This window comes from Amblyomma maculatum, chromosome 8 (genome assembly GCF_055883805.1).
Source record: "Amblyomma maculatum isolate TAMU_Amacu chromosome 8, ASM5588380v1, whole genome shotgun sequence".
Classification (NCBI taxonomy): Eukaryota; Metazoa; Arthropoda; class Arachnida; order Ixodida; family Ixodidae; genus Amblyomma; species Amblyomma maculatum.
Window position 1 is genome coordinate 47740033 of NC_139351.1, and position 17344 is coordinate 47757376.

The 17344-nt window shown below is 46.9% G+C and overlaps 1 protein-coding gene across 1 annotated transcript in view; it reads right to left on the minus strand.

The window, feature by feature from the left end:
* Positions 1-17344, minus strand: part of LOC146181122 (deubiquitinating protein VCPIP1-like) — a 77713-nt gene that overhangs the window by 36248 nt on the left and 24121 nt on the right. The window contains exons 6-9 of the mRNA XM_084576259.1: positions 15753-15962; positions 8005-8092; positions 3952-4095; positions 2784-2917 (exon numbers count right to left, since the gene is read on the minus strand). Coding sequence (XP_084432385.1) covers positions 2784-2917; positions 3952-4095; positions 8005-8092; positions 15753-15962 — 576 coding nt within the window. The remainder of the gene's footprint in view (positions 1-2783; positions 2918-3951; positions 4096-8004; positions 8093-15752; positions 15963-17344) is intronic.

Sequence of the window (17344 nt, forward strand, 5' to 3'; positions counted from 1 at the left end):
TGAAGTTTGAATTAACGAGGTTTTACTGTACAACAATGAAGGCCTGGACAAAAAATAGCCATCATCATCACATCATCATCAGCCTGATTATACCCACTGCAGGGCGAAGGCCTCTCCCATATTTCTCCACTTGACCCGGTTCTGTGCTAGCTGCATCCACTAGAACCCTGCGAACTTCTTAATCTCATCCGCCCACCTAACTTTCTGCCGCCCCCTGCTACGCTTTCCTTCCCTTGGAATCCAGTTTGTTACCCTCAGCGACCATCGGTTATCCTCTCTTCGCACTACATGTCCTGCCCATGTCCATTTCTTCTTCTTAATTTCCACTAGAATGTCGGTAACCTGAGTTATTTCTCTGACCCACTCTGCACGCTTTCTATCTCTTAATGTTACCCCTACCATTTTTCGTTCCATAGCCCTCTGCGTTGTCCTCAACTTAAGTAGAACTCTCTTGGTTAGCCTCCACGTTTCAGCCCCATAGGTGAGTACAGGCAAGATGCAACTGTTGTATACTTTCCTCTTGAGCGATACCGGTAAGCTGCTAGTCATAATCTGCGAGTGCTTGCCAAATGCGCTCCATCCCAATCTTATTCTTCTTGTTATTTCCTTTTCATGGTCCGGATCTGCGGTTACTACCTACCCTAAGTAGACATATTCGCCTACTACTTCCAGTAATTCGCTACCTAATGTAAACTGCTGTTCCTTCCCGAGGCTGTTGAACATTACCTTAGTCTTCTGCATATTGATTTTCAAGCCTACCTTTCTACTTTTTCTGTCTAGATTATCAATCATTATTTGCAGTTCATCCCCCGAGTTGCTTAGCAAGGCAATGTCATCAGCAAATCGCAGATTACTGAGGTATTCTCCATCTACCCTTATTCCTAACTGCTCCCATTCCAAGTCTCTAAATACTTCCTCTAAACAAGCTGTGAATAGTACTGGGGAGATTGTGTCTCCTTGCCTAACACCTTTCTTTATGGGAATTTTGTTGCTTTCTTTATGCAGAACTATGGTTTCTGTGCAGCCACTATATATATCTTCCAGCACTTTCACGTACGGCTCGTCTACCCCCTGATTTCGCAATGCCTGCATCACCGCCGAGGTTTCAACTGAGTCAAATGCTTTTTCGTAATCAATGAATGCTATGTATAGGGGCTGGTTATATTCCGAGCATTTTTCTATCACCTGATTGATGGTATGATCGATAGTAGAGTACCGTTTCCGAAACCCTGCTTGATACTTTGCTTGATTGCAGTCTAAGGTTGTCCTGATTCTATTAGCGATTACCTTAGTAAATGCCTTATACGTAACAGACAGTAAGCTGATTGGTCTGTAATTTTTAAGGTCCTTAGAGTCCCCTTTCTTGTGAATGAGGATAATGTTTGCATTCTTCCATGGTTCCGGTACCGTCGATGACACCAGGCACTGCGTATACATGGTGGCCAGTTCTAGCATGATATCCCCCCCGTCCTTCAGCAAATCTGTAGTTATCTGATCCTCTCCAGCTGATTTCCCCCTTTTCATAGTTTCTAGTGCTTTCTTGACCTCGTCCTTCGTCACTGGTGGAACGTCTGACTGTTTTTCCCTACCGCCAATCTCATTACGGTCCTGACTACTTTGGCTACTGTAGAGATCTGGCTACTTTGACTATCTTGTCCATATTAGTGATGACGTTGCCCGCCTTGTCCCTTATCGCATACATCTGGTTTTTGCCTATGCCCAATTTCTTCTTTACCGCTTTAAGGCTTCCCCCGTTCTTTAAAGCATGCTCAATTTTCTCCATGTTATACTTCCTTATATCGGCCACCTTGCGCTTATTGATTAGCTTTGATATCTCGGCCAATTCGATCTGGTCTGTTGGATTGGAAGCTTTCATACTCTGGCGTTTCTTAATCAAATCTTTCGTCTCCTTACAGCTTACCGGTATCCTCTCTAACTATCCTACCGCCTACTTCTACCGCGCACTCAGTAATGATATCTCTGAAGTTATTGTTCCTTGCCTCTAGGGTAATGTCGCCATCCTCAGTTAGAGCTGAATACCTATTCTGTAGCGAGATCCTGAACTCTTCTGTGCTCCCCCTCACCGCTAATTCGTTGATGGGTTTCTTTCTTACTAATCTATTGCGTTCCTTCTTCAGATTTAGGCTAATTCGGGACCTCACCATCCTGTGGTCACTACATCGCACTTTCCCGATTACCTCTACATCCTGCACAATGGCGGGGGTTGAACACATTATGAAGTCTATTTCATTTTTAGTCTCTCCGTTAGGACTTTTCCATGTCCATTTCCGGTTCTTCCGTTTGCTGAAGAAGGTATTCATGATTCGTAAGTTATTGCGCTCTGCAAACTCAACTAGTAACTCCCCCCTGCTATTCCTAGAACCAATGCCATAGTCACCTACTGCCTTGTCCCCTGCTTGTTTTTTCCCTACCTTGGCATTGAAGTCGCCCATTAGTACAGCCATTCACTTTGAAATGCTGTGCCGTTTTCTCCATTCGTCGTTGACTGAGGCACAACCGCAGTTACATGTTTCTCCAAGGTGAGCCAGTTCTAAATGCAGATGATAGTTCAGGGGAAAAAACCTAACACGCATTACACAGGCCCATATCTTGTGGCAAATTCCTAGCCCCAGTACAAAAGAATGGGCTGTTACCTGAGTAGCTCATCCCTCAACATTGAAGGAAACTAAAGTCTAACAAACAGCCACCATGTACACAGCAACGCAGCTTTACAAAAATAAAGAAAGCATGCAAGCAGCAACGTGGTGCAACCCGGCACGCACCGGGAAAGTGCTTGTTGACGACCTCGGAGGCAACCGTGTAGACGTTGCTGTTCAGCGAGGTGTCGCTCTCGTGCTGGAACCAGAACACCGTGTCCTTGACCACCTTGGAGTTCCACTCCAGAGACACTGTGATCCTGGGGATGGATGGAGCAGAAAAGAAAGAAATGTGGGGTTGACAACAATATAACACGAACTATGAACAAACAAGCCAATACAAGAATACATAATCAGTGACATAAAAAGACCTAGAGACAAAAGCAATAACAGTGAAGGCCAGCTATACAGAATGGGTGGGGTGAACTGAAGAGCAAAAAAAATTTGAACCTCAAACTGCTTGATTCACCTAAAAGATTACCGAATCTCCATATGATTCTAAGGCCTTTGGTATAGACTTTAAAAATCTTCCGATTCCTGAAGAAAACCTGAACAGTAAAACTGGAATCCATAGGGTTACCGTTATAGCAACTCCACAAAGAGAAAATGAGAAAAAAAAGAGGAAAATGCTGCCATCATGAACATTATCTACTGCAGGAGCCTATGAAAGTCAACCGAAATGAGCCTTGCCATAACGGTGCAGCTCTGAAAACCAGAAGACCTCCATTCCATTTAATTAACCTCCAGCCTATGAAAGTTGACCGAAATGAGCCTTGCCATAACGGTGCAGCTCTGAAAACCAGAAGACCTCCATTCCATTTAATTAACCTCCAGGACATCAAATAGTTTTGGATCCTTGCTCATTGGCAAGTGACACGATCAAGGACAGAGAACATGCGTTTTCCAGTCAGGACAAGCCAGTACATATGTATGAGCCCAGTTCATTTTCGCCTGGGTGAGATTGCATTTACTGTGAAGTCGTGAATTTCATTACATTCAGATTTGTTACATCAAGGTTCGACTGTACCATATCTTTCCGGTGTGTGTATAAGATGGACCTTTATACAAGGTGCATCCATCATGCTTCAAGGTTTTCAACAAAAAAGTTGGCATGAAAGATCATATCAATTTATTCAGTTAGGACGAACGGACAAATGCATGCTTGCACGACCATCATGAAATGCTCCGTGTCTGTGAGAAAACTCGTTGCCCGAAATGGCTTGTCTTGGCTTGTCTCAACAAGCACTTCCCAATGGCAGTACAAAGAAGAAAAACAAAAGTAAAGCCCACTCACTGCTGGGGCAGGGTGTCGTACTCCTTGCCATCCCAAAAGTGCTTGAAGCCACAGCTGCAGTACTTGGAGTTGGACGGTGTGCGCGTGCGGTCCCCATTACGTAGTTCCAGGGTGCCGTCACCCCGGAGATGCCGGATCTGGGTACTGTGGCATCGCACCACAAGGAACAGCGCAGTGTTACACAACGTGACGAGCGAAAAAGCATGATGGCATCCTATTCAAGCACATCAGCGAATAGGCCTCCGCAGACAGCTTAGCATTGCACTATCGACCACCGCGATCATTTTGAAAGACTGAGGCAAGGCTGTCTAACTTCAATGAACACCGAAGATGAGGTCCTATCAAATGATCTTTTTTCGTGCATGGATAAAGTCAGACTTTCATCGTTCGGTGCAGTGACGTAGCCGACCAGGTGTTCCTTAAAGTGGAAGGTGTAGTGTGCGGTCATATGTGCTTCACGGCGGCAGAAGAAAACAGATTTCTCCAAATATAGCAGTTTTCAAGTTAGTGCACCTTTTCATATTTAAGTTCTCCTTATCTGCACATGTGTCTACTGCCAAAGTAGGTCACCTAGGTTTCACCACTGGCTTATAGTTACTGCATGTTTTTCATTAAAGTGATATTTCAAAACAAACAACTTTTTTTATGCTTCTGTGCGAATCATACAGTGAAAGCTCGTTAATTCACAACTCGTTAATTCGAAATTTTGGATAATTCGAAATAGTCATCGTGGTCCGGTCCGCAGTGCATAGAAGTCTATGCGCGTAACAGCTCGTTAATTCACTCAAAAATTGGCGCCGCCACCCATAATTCGAACTGCGCGCCGCCAAGCGGCGCTGTTAAAAACCATCGTTGGAAGCTTTCACGGCAGAACGATAGATGGCACAACCATCGGGGCGCCGCTAGGGTGCTGGAACAAGTGCTAAACAGTCTTTCCTGCCGCGACTCCTTCGAGGAACGACGTTTTAGTGTTATCGACCACGGTTTCGTGTTGCATTTCGTGAGCCCTCGTTTTGCACGCCGCTTGTTGTGAGCTTGTGTCCACGAGATGTGTTCGCGTGGAAAATACTGTGCCAAGACGGTGAAGGAGAAAGTGGCTATTTTACGCGAGGTGGATGAACGGAAGGCCAGCAAAGTGGAAATCGCGAAAAAGCACGCGATTCCACCAAGCACGTTGTCGACGTACGTCCGAAATAGGAAGGCCATCGAGGATGCCTATGAAGCCGAAGATTTCGCCAGCAACAGAAAAAGGCTTCGGTTAGCCAAGTATTCGGAAATTGAGACCGCTGTGATCACGTGGGTGAAAGAAATGAGAAGCGCTGACATTCCACTGAGCGGCCCAATTATCATGGCGAAGGCGGCCGATTTTGCCCTGCGCTTGAATGTGGAAGATTTTGTCGCCTCCGAAGGATGGTTTCACCGCTTTAGAGACAGACATAATCTTGTCTTCCGGGTGTTGTCTGGAGAAGCCAAAGAAGTGGATGCAGAAACTTGTGCCACGTGGCGAAGCGGTGCTCTGCAGCAGTACTTAGAAAGCTACTCGGCACATGATATATTCAATGCTGATGAGACGGCTTTGTTTTATAAGCTCCAGCCCGACAGAACAGTAACATTTAAAGGGGACAGCTGCGCTGGCGGCAAGCGAAGCAATGAGCGGATTACTGTTCTGGTCGCCGCTAATATGACCGGGACGGAGAAGGTCCCTCTTTTTGTTGTCGGCAAGGCACATAAGCCTAGATGTTTCAAGAACATTAGGACGCTGCCAACGGAATACTCCGCCAACAGCAAGGCGTGGATGACGGGCGAATTGTTTAAAAAATGGCTCTTGAAATTCGATCGGAGGATGGAGCTAGGGAAGCGTCAAGTTCTCCTCATTGTGGATAACTGCTCGGCACACAAAGTCGACGCCGAGCTGAAAGCCACAAGGCTCGTCTTTTTGCCCGCCAACACGACTGCGGCCTTGCAGCCGATGGATCAAGGGGTGATCAGAAACATCAAATGTTTCTATAGGCGCCACATGATCGAGCGCATGACTTTGTGCACTGGAAACCAGAAGACCAGCACCATCACATTGCTCACAGCAATGCACATGTTGGTGCGTGCATGGGAGCAGGTCACGCCGTCCACAATTGCAAACTGCTTCCACCACTGTGGCTTTGCTGCCGGAAGTATGAAAGAAAGTGGCGACGATGGGAGTCCGGAGCCTCTGCCTGCGGCTGTGCGTGCTGTGCTGCAGGACGTCAGTTTTGATGATTACGTTGGAGTAGACAGCGATGCAGCAGTGTGCGGTGCCCTAAGTGATGAGGACATTGTCGCTGAAATTGTTGGGGAGCAGTCTGTCCCAAAAGAGGCAGAAGACGAGGACGACGACGAGGAGCAAGAGCCCGTGCGTCCATCCGCGGCAGAAGTTATGGGAGCGCTGAATGTCGCGCGCCTTTTCTTCAGCTTTGAAGAGGGAGAAGAAGACTCCCTGCGTCGCATTCGCATGCTAGAAGACCGAGTGAGTACGGTAGCCCTCAGAGAGAAGAAGCAGAAGATGATAACAGACTTTTTTGCTAAATAAATGTTTTTCGTGCCCTCCGGGCATCAAACGCCTTCATTTTTGCTCACTTTCATTAGTTCGAATTTTGGTTAATTCGAACTGGCCTGGCGGCCCCAAGGAATTTGAATTAACGAGCTTTTACTGTAGTATTGATATCTGACTGTACCAGAACAACAGCATGATGAAAAGCACACATCATTTTGCACATCATAAATAGGCCTCCAAAAGAATGCACCAACATGTGAGGCCAGGAGTAAAGCAGGGGTATGAGGCAACTAGCATGAGACGCCATGCAGACTAGATCAGCCTTAATGGTGCATTCTCCCCATGGTTTGGTACTAGCAGTAAAACCTCGTTAGTGTTTGGACCTAAAGGCAGTGAAAGGAAAACGCCCAAATTATCCATATCTCATTTGATTGGATGTCATGCGATGCAAGCAGAGACTTCCTCTTGCTCCTTTCGAAAATTAACAATATCTAGCCACACTAGCCTTTTTATTTTCCTTTACTACATTACCAAGCTTTTACTGAGTTGTCTCGATGCACTCATATATGCATGGATCAGACGAAGTGAGCATCTGCAGGTTCTTCGCTCAAACCGGACTAGGAAAACCAACTTCACTTGCGAAAAAAAAAAAAAAAAAATCTCAAATTGAGCAGCCCAAAGCATTCTGCGATTGGCTGTCTAGCGAGCTGCTTCTGGGTGATCCGCGAAATTTTCTACAAACTCACAACCTGAGCGTGACAGCGACGAGCGAAAATGCTTTGGTGGCCATCGGCCCGTCACGTCCGTCGACACTCCACTGCACAAAGGAAGCTTTTGTAATAAACGGAAAAGAATTCTGAAGAAAAACTCAATTTTATAATTTTTCAAGAAAGAACTGGGTAATGCTTTCCCGCTTCGCGTTGGCATTCGGCCCAACAAAAGCGTCCTCGAGCTGTTAAATGCGTTGCATCAGCCGTTGGTCGCCGGCACTGCATTCAACTTTAATGCGGACACCACATACACAACAAAAATCAGTCAACGCTTCGTGCACATGGCGCTATGAAACAGAACCACTCAATCAATAAATCGCTCTTGCCGGTATACACGTGCGGAGGGCAGCTGACCAAACCACGCCCAATAAGACTCATCAGCCCCCGCGTGCGATCGGCGCTCACGTGACTGCTCCCAAGGTGAAAAACAGCTGTGTCCTCGGGAATTTTGTATCGCTCTTCGAACGTGACATCGTTCGGCACTAAGTATAAGAACAAAGCGCTCGCTTGGAGCCCCTATTACCTTTCGGTGATGACCTTTGCCTTCGGTCTTTCCAGTCAAAATTTTGAGATATCCGCATTAAGCCCGAAAAATGCTTAGAGATAAACGGGAGCTAATGCATACATAGCACCTATGGGAGGTGAAAGCGCGGCGTGGAAAATTTTCAACTTCACCGATTTTTCGAGATATGCGAGTTCGTGTTAACGAGGGTTTACTGTACATAGCGAAACAACAAGCAAGGAAATGGGTGTTACCTCTTGCAACAGGTGCAATGCTCCAGGGTGTTCTTGGCGATCACTGGCACCAGCTCATCTTTCTCCCGGCTGTACCAACAGGTGACCCCTGCAACCAGAGAAGTCACTCTCAAATGACTGCCACCGAAAGAGGAGAGCATAAGCACCACCTCTATTCTCAAACGACCAAGTTCAATGCAAAGCCTGGTGAAATACACTTCCATAACGTCAAGCTGCCCTTGTCTAGCTCTAGTCACTGCTTATAGATGGCAGACCGCATGCAGAGTCTTCTGTCCGACCTCAGCGGGGTGACCAAAGATATGGCTGCCGCACTGTTATGTTGCATTAACATAGGAATTAATTTTATAAACTGACGTATGAGCCATGAGGATGCACCCAGTAGAGGACTCCGGATTAATTTCTACTGCCTGGGGATCCTTAACATGTGCTGACATCACACAGCTCAAACACAACGCATTTTGCCTACGCTGAAATGAAGCCATCCATGATAAGATTGAACACGCATTCCCAGACTCAGTAGCCAAGCATTCTTGGCTACCGAGCCTCCTTAGTAGGGTTCTGGCATATAACCTCCATATACATACAGTTGAACCCGAATATATCGAACCCAGATATTTCAAATTTTGGTTATATCGAACTCACGGAATATCCCCTTGAAAATCGCATGTAAAAGTATAGCAAAGCTGAGTCGTATATCAAACTCAATTTCACCGGTCGTACCGATATATCGAACTCCACACCACGCATTCGACGGTGCGCCTACCCCAAAGACGATCGCATCACCTCGGCCATTTGCCGCGTGACGTTTTCAAGCCACGCGCGGAAGGAATGAGAGGGCACAGCTCGGCGACGGCTGGTCTAGGGCAGTGCCGCTCCCTTCCCTCAAAGGCACGCGCATCTGCAGTGATCGCTGCCGCGCTAGCACGTGACGTTTGCAAGTTATGTGGGTGAAGGAAACAAAGGGCACCAATGCAGCCGTGGTGTTCAGTAGAGGGAAAAAACGCGATAGAGCGAAGCGCAAGGGTGTGCCCACTCTTCTACTGAGCTTTATCTCTCTCTTTCCTCTGTCTTTCCCGGTCTTCATTCGCAGCAGCATGCACTAAACACGCGAACAAGCCAGCTCGGCCCTTAGCAGTCACTTCTCCAATGTGCTGTGAATGCCCTGTGCGCGGTGGCTGACGTTTTCTTTCTTTTTTTTTTTTTGCGATAGTCGTTCATCCTTGCAGTCATGCTGAATGTGCGGCATAGCGTATGCTATGGCGGCTGCGGACTTTAAGGAGCAGAATTTTTTAGTTTTTTTTTGGCAAGAGTTGTCCTTGTCGTGTCGAACTTGTGGCGTTGCATAGGCTATGGCTGCTGCAGATGTTAAGAAGCGGCAGATTTTTTTTTTTTTTTTGCGAGTCATGTCCATTCTTGCATCTATGAATCAATGAAAGCCCGCGGTCAGCTGCGATCATGACACCGTCTTTTAGAACTGTTCGCTTCAAATGGCATTTGCAGCTATAACGCCTTCCAATGATTTTGTGGCAGTGAACTACGTCCGCCCCAACCACGGCGTGATAAATCGAACCAGGCTTGTGCAATCAAGCCATCACGCAGGCACTCAGCCAAGTTGTTCCCTGCCACCGCAGGATCTATCAAAAGTACAGTCGTGCATCGTTAATATGACCTCCGTTAAAATGGATGACTCGAATTATGGAGAATATTTGTGAGGAACAACTTTTTCAATGTATTTGCACCTCGTTAATATACAAACTTGCTGTCTGGACAATGGACAAACAATGAACAAGAGAAAAATGGGGCCTGTGCAGTCTTTTCGCATTAATGTGCACAGAAATGTGAACCAATTTTCTGCTTCCCAATCCAGAATGCTTCATTTCTGCACGTTGAGTACATACTACTTGAACATATTTAGCAAGTGCAAATCACTAAGTAACGCCCCTTTCTTTTCGTCAGAGCGAAGTTGCTAGCCAGTGCACATTACCATTTTTCGTGTTGTATGAATGCCTGGGAAGAAAATTCTCTAGGCAGCTTATTCAGAGTAGAAAGCCAAATTAAGCAGCTTTCAGCCAACAGAATGCTGATATCATGTAGAATCAGTTTGTGGGATGTGAACAGTTGCAATAGAAGTTGTCATTTATCTATGACACATCATAAAGCATATCTATACTGCTAGTCTCATCAAGATATGCTACTTTAGTTTCAGCATAAAGGTGAGCGAGATAATAGGATTGTAGTCACACATGTTATGACTAGTTTCAACTTCAGTGTCCACCAATATCAACAAAAGTGGACAGTAATTAGAGCTTGCTATTTTTTTTTTATATTTTCTTCGGGATTCTTTAGTATGGGCGACTCGGATTATAGACAGTTTTGATCGGGAACCAAAGTGTCCATATTAACGAAGCGCGACTGTATAGTAAAAAAAATAAACACACCATGACGTTACCGCTGCGCAGCATCTTGGCACGCTGCCAATAAACGAGCTGTGGGTGCGACGGGAGATGCGCCATCAAACTTTTTTTTTTTTTCTTCAAATCCGCGGAGCAAAAGTGGCCATTGGGTTCCTTATGCCAGTGGATTGATTACGCGACACATACAGTATCATTTTTTACGATCGCCAGTAGTGTTTCAAGCCGATTTCTGTATACCAAATTGTCGATATATTGAACTACTTCGTGATCCCCTTCGAGTTCGATTTTTCCGGATTTGACTATGTTATGTTAGCATAGAACCCCTTCTTGGCAAAAAGAAAAAAAAAAGAAGCTCCCAATTTTTTTCCCCTTCAGAGTAGAGAAACGAGCCAGCAGGAGCTTAAAAAAAAAACAAACCAGTCCAGGAGAAGGTGGGGGGGGGCACACACTTTGCGCTCTGCTGTGCCGGCCACCAAAATGCACCCACCCGCTAGCATCTCTGATGTTGTAGCAATGGACCATTTGTGGACATCTGTAAGTTAGCTTTTTCCCAAGGCTTGTTCTATAATAAAAAGAACTTCTTCCCGAACAGCACTCCCGCATTTTTTGTGGAACTAGTTGCAGAAGACCTGCTTTTGTTCCTATTGCGTGGAGGGGTATGAAGGGGTGAAGAGGGGGTAGTTTATTTTATTCAGCAGAAAATTTTATTGGAGGTTTTTCTTGTGGTGTAGGGCCCTACATCCCAGGTACCAAGGCCCACACCATCTCCTTCTATTTCCTGTCCAGCATCTGCTGTGAGTTACATTGAAGTCAACTGACGATGTTCTTTCACCGAGAAGGTGAACTTGTGTATTTGCCATTTTGTGCCTTTTTGCTTCTACAGTTGAATCCCGCTATAACGAAATTCACGGTGCACGAAAAAAAATTCGTTCTCGCGGAACTTCGTTATCGCAAAAATTTGACGTGAAACGCAGAAAGAATTGCCCAAGCAGCAGCAAAGGCGTTTAATGCCAAAAATCTGTAAGCTTGGTTTGCTTACGCTTCACGGCGAGCAACGCCGTCACGCGATTTTCGCACTCGGTCAGCAAACCCATTGCAACATCGTCGTCTCGGACAGCAACGAAATTCCTGATGACATCAAAAGCGTCCATCACCTGTACGGCGGTTGCTGCAGCCGGCGCTTCCTGTACGTCGTCGTCTTCTTCATCGGAAGAGTCCTTATCATTCCGGGCAGCTTTTATGATCTGCTCATCACTCACATCTTCGTGAACAACAACACAAGCGTCAGCGCCGATGTATTCGTCGAGCTCGAGATTAGGCGGCACGGTTCCTATTTCTCCCAGCGTTTTCCAGGCGGCCGCGATCCCCGGAGCCGGTGACGCCTCTTCGTCGTCGTCTGTAACGCCTAGTGTTAGGCCAGCAGAGTGTACGGGTCGACCTTCGGCAAATCCGGCGTGCCTGAAACAGTTCACAATTACTGAGCGCCCCAGTGTGCTCCAGGCAGCAGACATAATCTGCAGTGCCACGTACAAGTCCACCTTCGTGTCTCGGCCGGTTTCAGTGTTAAAAAGCAGCCGCTGAATTAACCTCCCGCGGTAAGCGCGCTTCAGGCTAAGAATCACGCCCTGATCGAGAGGCTGTAAGACAGACGTGCAATTGGGAGGGAAAAACCTCAGCTCCGTGTTAGTGAGCTTGACTTCGTCGGAGTGATGCGCTGAACAATTGTCCAAAAGCAAGCAAACTTTACGGCCCTGCCGCTTCATGTCGCGGTCGAATGCCATCATCCACTCGGTGAAAATAGCGCGGGTCATCCATGACTTGTTGTTCGCCTTGTACTGCACAGGTAGGCTACGAGTTCCCTTAAAACAGCGCGGCTTGGCACTTTTGCCTATGACTAACGGCGGACGCTTGTCCGAGCCATCCATGTTTGTGCAAAGCAGCACTGTGATGCGTTTTTTGCTGTGTTTGCCGCCGTGACAGCGCTGCCCCTTGAAGTCGAGCGTCCTAGCCGGCAACATCTCGTAGAATAGCCCGGTCTCGTCGGCGTTGTAAATGTCTGCAGGCGCGAAGTTGCTTAAAATTCCGGCCATGTTACTCGCCTTCCAAGCAGCTGCTCCGTCCACGTCTGCTGACATTGACTCGCCGCACAACACTTTTCCAACGATGTTATGGCGGGCCTTGAAACGGTTTAGCCAGCCAATGCTGGCTTTAAAATCATCAATGCCAAGTAGGCATGCATAGTTCAAGGCTTTCTGCTGGACGATGCTTCCGGACAGGGGGACGTTGCTGGCTCGTGCTTCCACAAACCACGCATGCACTGCTTTGTCCAACTCTTCATGGAGGGGCCGCGTCACCTTTTTGTGCTTCGAGGATGTGCCTGAAGCAAGTGCCATTCTCACGCTGTCCTTATTGCCTAGTATCGTTGACAGCGAACTTGCAGGAATTCCGAAGTCTTCAGCAATTGCCGCTTTCTTCCTTCCGCTTTCTGCTTGGGCGATTATTTGAGCTTTTTGCTCAAGGGAAAGAGTTTTGCGTTTTTTCACTTACGTTGCCATCGTGTCCTGTGGATGAAAACTCGTCGTTGTCGAAGAGAAAGGCAGCGAGTGAACAACGCGACCACGACACAAAGCCAAAATGGCGGAACTGCAATCACGTGATTTCATGCTTAATGTGGCTTTGGATTTGACTTGGACTTCTCGCCAATAAAACTAGTTTCGGTTTCGATTTTGAACGCGAAAATTTCGTTGAAGCGGAAACGCTCTGCAAAAATGGTTCGTTGTGCAGAGAAATTTAGGCCATTAATTCTTATAGGATACTCGCGGGGAATAAAAAATTATTCGTTGTCGCGGAAATTTCGTTGTGGCGGTATTCGTTGTGGCGGGATTCAACTGTATAATATTGTTGTGGTTTGAGAAATGTTTTGCCCCAATAATTGCCACGTTGTATAGACTGCACCATCTAACTAGCTGAAAAACATCAATTTCAAAAACTATGAAGCACCAAAAGCATCCGCAGAATATGCTGATGGTGATGGAGCTAGTTCTAGCTCCATCACCATCTTCTTTTGTAGTTTCCATCAGTGAAACCCAATGACTCTTTATCAAGTGGCCATCCTTGAGTATGTTAATGTAAGTGAAGTTAGATCATCGAAAAACTTTCCGTATATCTTCTTCCTTCTGCTGCTCGGCTAAAGCTGCACCAAAAAATTCAACCATCACTTTTAGAAAGATTTAATGCGACTGGAGACAACCGCCCTAAAATTAAGATAAAAATAAGAAAATAAACTTTTGGTTCCTAACAGGTTCTCTTCACCAGAATTTTCAACTTTATTAGCTTGGTTGGGTTGCGTCTGCATATACAGTTAAAGCTCCTTAATTCAAACTTCACTGGACCGGAAAAAAAAATTCGAATTATCCAATGTGAGAATTATTGAATGGCCTAAAAAAAACAGATAAAAACCCTTTTGGCCTCAAAAAAAAAAAAACTGATAAAAGCCCTTTGCATTATAACTCACTCGCATAGTGTATCCACCCACTCCCAATTTTTGCCCAAGAATTTAAAAAAAAAAAAAAAAGGCGCGTCTCTTCATTTCGCACCATCACAGTCCAAGACTCAGGCCCGAATTCTGAAACACTCCTTGCCTTACTAAGGGCTCCTCACACACTCTAAGGCGGCCTGACGTCAATTCTGAAACGTCCCTTACTAAGGGGCCCTAAGTTAGGGCCCCCTTGGTGCTTCCCTGAGCTTAGGCTGCCAGGATGTTACCTTCGTGCTTCCTAACGTCGCTCCTCTACCTGAACGCATGCTTCTCCGCACGACTGTGCACGCGGTACGCTTGGCTACGGGCAGGTGTCGTGTGCAGTCAAGATGGCCGCGGTCTGCTGACGCTTGAGTCTGTCTTTGGGTTCGGTGCATGCCAGTTCTCGCGGACAGCACAACTGTTTTCTGCCGTTTGTTCTAGCGAGCAGCAAGAATGACGCTGCGTTACCTATCGGAAGACGACAGCTTTGAAAGTTACGCAAGATTTCTGCGACGCGCGACTGAACTTGTTTACGGCGGTGTTTACAAGGCACCGGCAGTGTCTCGTCTCCGGCATCTCACCGACAGGCAGAATCCGCTCGAATACTACACAGAAGGCAATCGAAACGCGAGGACAAAACCAACAAAATGCAGCGACGCGCGGCGACGATGGCGATGTGACCTCTCGACGCCGGTCAGATGTTACGACGGTTGCCAGACTGAGTTTGCTTTCCCGTCCAATACAGCGCTTTTGTCATTCTTTTTTTGGTGCTTAACCAAACAAATAGAATTTATGGCCAGATGTATCGATGAAACTATAAAGTTAACAACGCTAGCAGTATACTTTAGCAATACAGTGCATATTTTTTGCATCTTTTGCGTATAGTCTCGAAACCAGCACTCTTTTCGGTTCGGCCTCCTTTGCTGAGGCGCTCCTTAGGCAGGGAAGGCGATGGGGAGCTTCTGGAATACGCATTTGCCTTCTGGGGGCGCCTTACGTTTAGGGAGCATGGAGGGCTCCTTGCGGAAGGTTAGGAAGCGGTCTAAAGTTAGGAGCGTTTCAGAATCCGGGCCTCATTGCTTGGCAGTGCACCAAGATGCTGTGCAGCGATAACATCGCAATGTGTTTTTCTTTTAAGGTTGGCTCTAGCAAGGGGGAAAGCAAACATGGCAGTGCCAGCGCTTGTCCGGTTGTGCAAGCCTCGTGTTTCAGTACGTTCGCTTTATCATGCCATGGGTGATTGGGGCGGGCACCGTCTACTGCCTTTTGAAGTGAACGATGCTAAAAGCCAGCGTCATGATCGCGGCCGACCGCATGCTTTCGTTGACGACCAATAATTTTTTTGCCATGTGCTGTGCGTCAAGCCGCCCAAACGCGGCGGTGCGTAGTTCTAATTATCTGTTGTGGAACTGACTCACGCTCGAATTAACGGGCTTTTTTGTACACAGATCTCTATGGAGCTTGGCCGGACCAAGTAGTGTAGTTCGAATTATAAAAAAATTCGAATTATCAAAGTTGAGCTTTCACTGCACTTCGCAACCTTTTCCAGCTTGCCTGTTTTCTACTCTTTCTTTCCCAGAACACAGAAGTTTCACATCAGTTCTGTCACTGCAGCACTCACATAGCCAGATCATTATAATCCTCTGCTCTATAGCATGTAGACTGCTCAAAAGTCAGAGACCGCAGTTTTATATGAATGTAATAAAACGCACTAATACAAGGTCAGCATGCGAACATAATATGTGGCCCACAGGTTACACCGTGCGTGCTGCCGGCAGCAGAAGCATGGCTTGTGAAGTGTAAGGAGCACGCACCATACTGGCGGAAGTTGTACAGTTTGTCTGGCAACAGGGTCCCAACGTTGCCCTGCAGCTGTGCATAGAGGAGGCCGCCTGGCCGGAACCACTCGGGGGACACATGGTGCTCACACACAGTGTTGCACGTCAGGCACCGGTAGAGGCGCCGCTCCGCCACAGCTCTTTGCGTCGCTCGCACCACGAGCAGGGGATGGATGCCCACCACGCCTGGAACAAGAAAGACAGACGCACAAGAACATGAACAGGCAACTGCCCCTGCACCTGGGACTAGATCCAACAGCTTCTAAAGAGAACAGAGAAACACAGCGACCTACTGCAAGTATCTTAGACTGGCGACGACAAGCAAAAGGCGCGTGCAAATTTCAAAGGGCACGCAGCTAGTTGCCATCGCTGTCATGCCGCCTAATGTTGCCACTTAGACAGTCACTCTTACACTGCAAGACATTGCTGCCCCCTCCCCACCTTCCCCAAAGAGGTAGCGCAGCAACATGGGTATGTTGCCAAGTTGGATGTGTGTTCTGGACACCCAAGCAGAGAAACTTGCAGTTTGGTTTGTGGGATTTAATGTCCCAAAGTGACTCGGGCTGTGAGAAACGCCGTAGTGAAGGGCTACAAAAATTTCGACCATCTGGGGTTGTTTAAAGCGCACTGACATCGCACAGTACACGGGCGTCTTGCTTTTTTACTTCATCGAAAAGCGACCGCCGCAGCCCAGATTCGATCCCGCGTCCTTGGGCACAGCACTCGAGTGCCCTGGCCACTGCACCACCACGGCGAGGCCACAGTAGCTTGTAGTCTACAGCGTAGCCAATTCAATTTCATTTTATCAGGCTGCTTTATGCACTGACTTCCATAAAGCATGCATGGTATAAATTGCAGAGCTCAAATTAATGACATATTCGAATAAATGAGAGTTCTCACAGCATCAAACCACTCATGATCTCCTTCGAGTATGGCATATCATGGATCTATTGTAGTAGCATAGACCATCAATTGTGGTGGGCGACAATCTATTGCTTAGCATACAAAAGAAACACAACTGTTGCCGACGCCAAAACAAAATTAGTTGCGGTTTAACTCTGGTAAATCCTAGTTGAATTGCAATAGCAAAGGCGGAAGCTTCTTTTGCCTGCTACATTATTCCCTTATCACGCCCTATCAGTGTAAGGTGCTACATTATTGGGGGCACTTAAGCTCATCCTTTAAGGGTATGATGCCACAGCGTAAGCTACCAGTCTTCTGCTCCTCCTCCTTCCCAGCTGTTCAAGGTCAAGCATGGCCTCCGCCGGGACCACGCGACAGCACGAAACCTGGCACAGTATTTGTATCGCAATAAAAAAGCCTATATTTCTTCAATGTGCTATGTTGATGAGAGTTAGAAATTATTTTCCCCATTACGGCAGGGCGTGATTTTACAGAGAAGACAAGCACATGCTGCTGGTGCAATCCAAACCACTGGCCGCTTCATATTGTGTGCAGTGTTCTACCTATAAAGCTGAAGGAAAGGTTGTCTGAGTTTTGAACGAGTTCACAACGAAGGTCACAATCAGCCTAACTAACTACCCACACTGCAAGGAAAAGGCTTGTCT